Source organism: Myotis brandtii, unplaced genomic scaffold (assembly GCF_000412655.1).
Source record: "Myotis brandtii unplaced genomic scaffold, ASM41265v1 scaffold2875, whole genome shotgun sequence".
In the NCBI taxonomy this organism is placed as follows: domain Eukaryota; kingdom Metazoa; phylum Chordata; class Mammalia; order Chiroptera; family Vespertilionidae; genus Myotis; species Myotis brandtii.
The window spans coordinates 35,788-37,316 of record NW_005360982.1 but is presented as its reverse complement, the minus strand read 5'-3'; the positions used below and the strand labels follow the sequence as shown (position 1 = coordinate 37,316).

At 51.3% G+C, this 1,529-nt stretch overlaps 1 protein-coding gene across 1 annotated transcript in view; it reads right to left on the bottom strand.

Moving 5' to 3' along the window:
• The window catches only part of LOC102256497 (zinc finger protein 883), a 7,148-nt gene extending 5,868 nt beyond the window's left edge, over positions 1-1,280 (bottom strand). The window contains exons 1-2 of the mRNA XM_014541995.1: positions 1,242-1,280; positions 295-421 (exon numbers count right to left, since the gene is read on the bottom strand). Of these exons, the coding sequence (XP_014397481.1) occupies positions 295-421; positions 1,242-1,262 (148 nt within the window). The 5' untranslated portion in view covers positions 1,263-1,280. The remainder of the gene's footprint in view (positions 1-294; positions 422-1,241) is intronic.
• Positions 1,281-1,529: the final 249 nt, after the last annotated feature.

Here is a 1,529-nt window from a genome sequence, read left to right as displayed (position 1 = left end):
GTGTGCAGGAGGCAGCTGATTGATGTTTCTCTCTCATCAATGTTTCTAACTCTCTATCCCTCTTCCTTCCTCTCTGTAAAACATCAATAAAACATATTTTTAAAAAATATATTTAAAAAAAGAACAGATCAGTGGTTAGCCAAAGGGTAGTTGCCGCTGACCATAGCTGCCGGTGGGCAAGTTTCCTCAGGACCCTCAGAGTTTGAAACAGAAGAAACAAAGTACAATCCTGAGGGAAGGGGGGGGGGTGCAGGCAAGTTCAAAGAAGAGCGGACCAGGAAAGGATGGTCTTACCCTGTGAGGATACAAGAGCAAAATTCTCCAGCATCACCTCGAGGTATAGGCGTCTCTGAGCCTCATCAAGGAGTCGCCATTCTGTCCTGGAGAAACACACGGCGACATCCTCAAAGGCCACACCGACCTGTCGGAATGAATACAACTGAGTCGGGAACAGTCTGTCGGAGAACCCACAATCCTCCTCTTCCCCACAACCCACCACCTCCAGGGCCCCCAGTTCTGAGAAGACTGACCCAGCCCTGGTGCCAGGGCTGCCTGCTCTCTCATCACAGTCCCATTAACCACTCTTATCACCCTCACAACAGGCAGGGCAAGGGGAAGGGGAGGGGAGGGGGGCAGGCAAATGCCACCTAAGCTCTGGGCCCTGCCAGAAGGGCTCCGTCATTCCTGCCACGCAAATCCACGGGGATGTCCCAGATCATTCCTGCAGGACGCAGCAAAACATGGGCTGTGCGTCACCCTTAGATCCACACTCCAGCCCTAGCTGGTTTGGCTCAGTGGATAGAGCGTCGGCCTGTGGACTGAAGGGTCCCAGGTTCGATTCCAGACAAGGGCACATGCCTGGGTTGCCGGCTCGATCCCCAGTAGGGGGTGTGCAGGAGGCAGCCAATCAATGATTCTCTCTCATCATGGATGTTTCTATCTCTCTCTCCTTCTCCCTTCCTCTCTTAAATCAATAAAGAAATATATTTAAAACAAAATAAATCCATACACAGGCACCCAGGACCATCAGCTCAAGCATCCTCTTGTCTGCACACCACTGTGCAACCTCTAGCTGCTTCCCATCTTCACACCCCAGGGTCCCTCCCTCAGCTCTGCCTCCTTTGTCCTGGTCCACAAAAGAGCTACCACCTTTTAAAAATTTCTTTATTGATTAAGTTATTACATATGTGTCCTTATCCCCACATTACCTTCCCCCCCCCCTCCCCCACTTATGCCCTCACCTGTCTGTGGTCTGTGTCCATTGGTTAGGCCTGTAAGCATGCACACAAGTCCTTTGGTTGATCTCTCCTCCAAGAGCTACCACTTTTTTAAAAAATTTTTTGATTGAGTTATTACATATGCGACCCTGACCGGTTTGGCCCAGTGGATGGAGCCTCGGCCTGTGGACTGAAGGGTCCCAGGTTCGATTCCCCTCAAGGGCATGTACCTTGGTTGCGGGCACATCCCCAGTAGGAGGTGTGCAGGAGGCAGCTGGTCGATGTTTCTAACTCTCTATCCCTCCCTTTCCT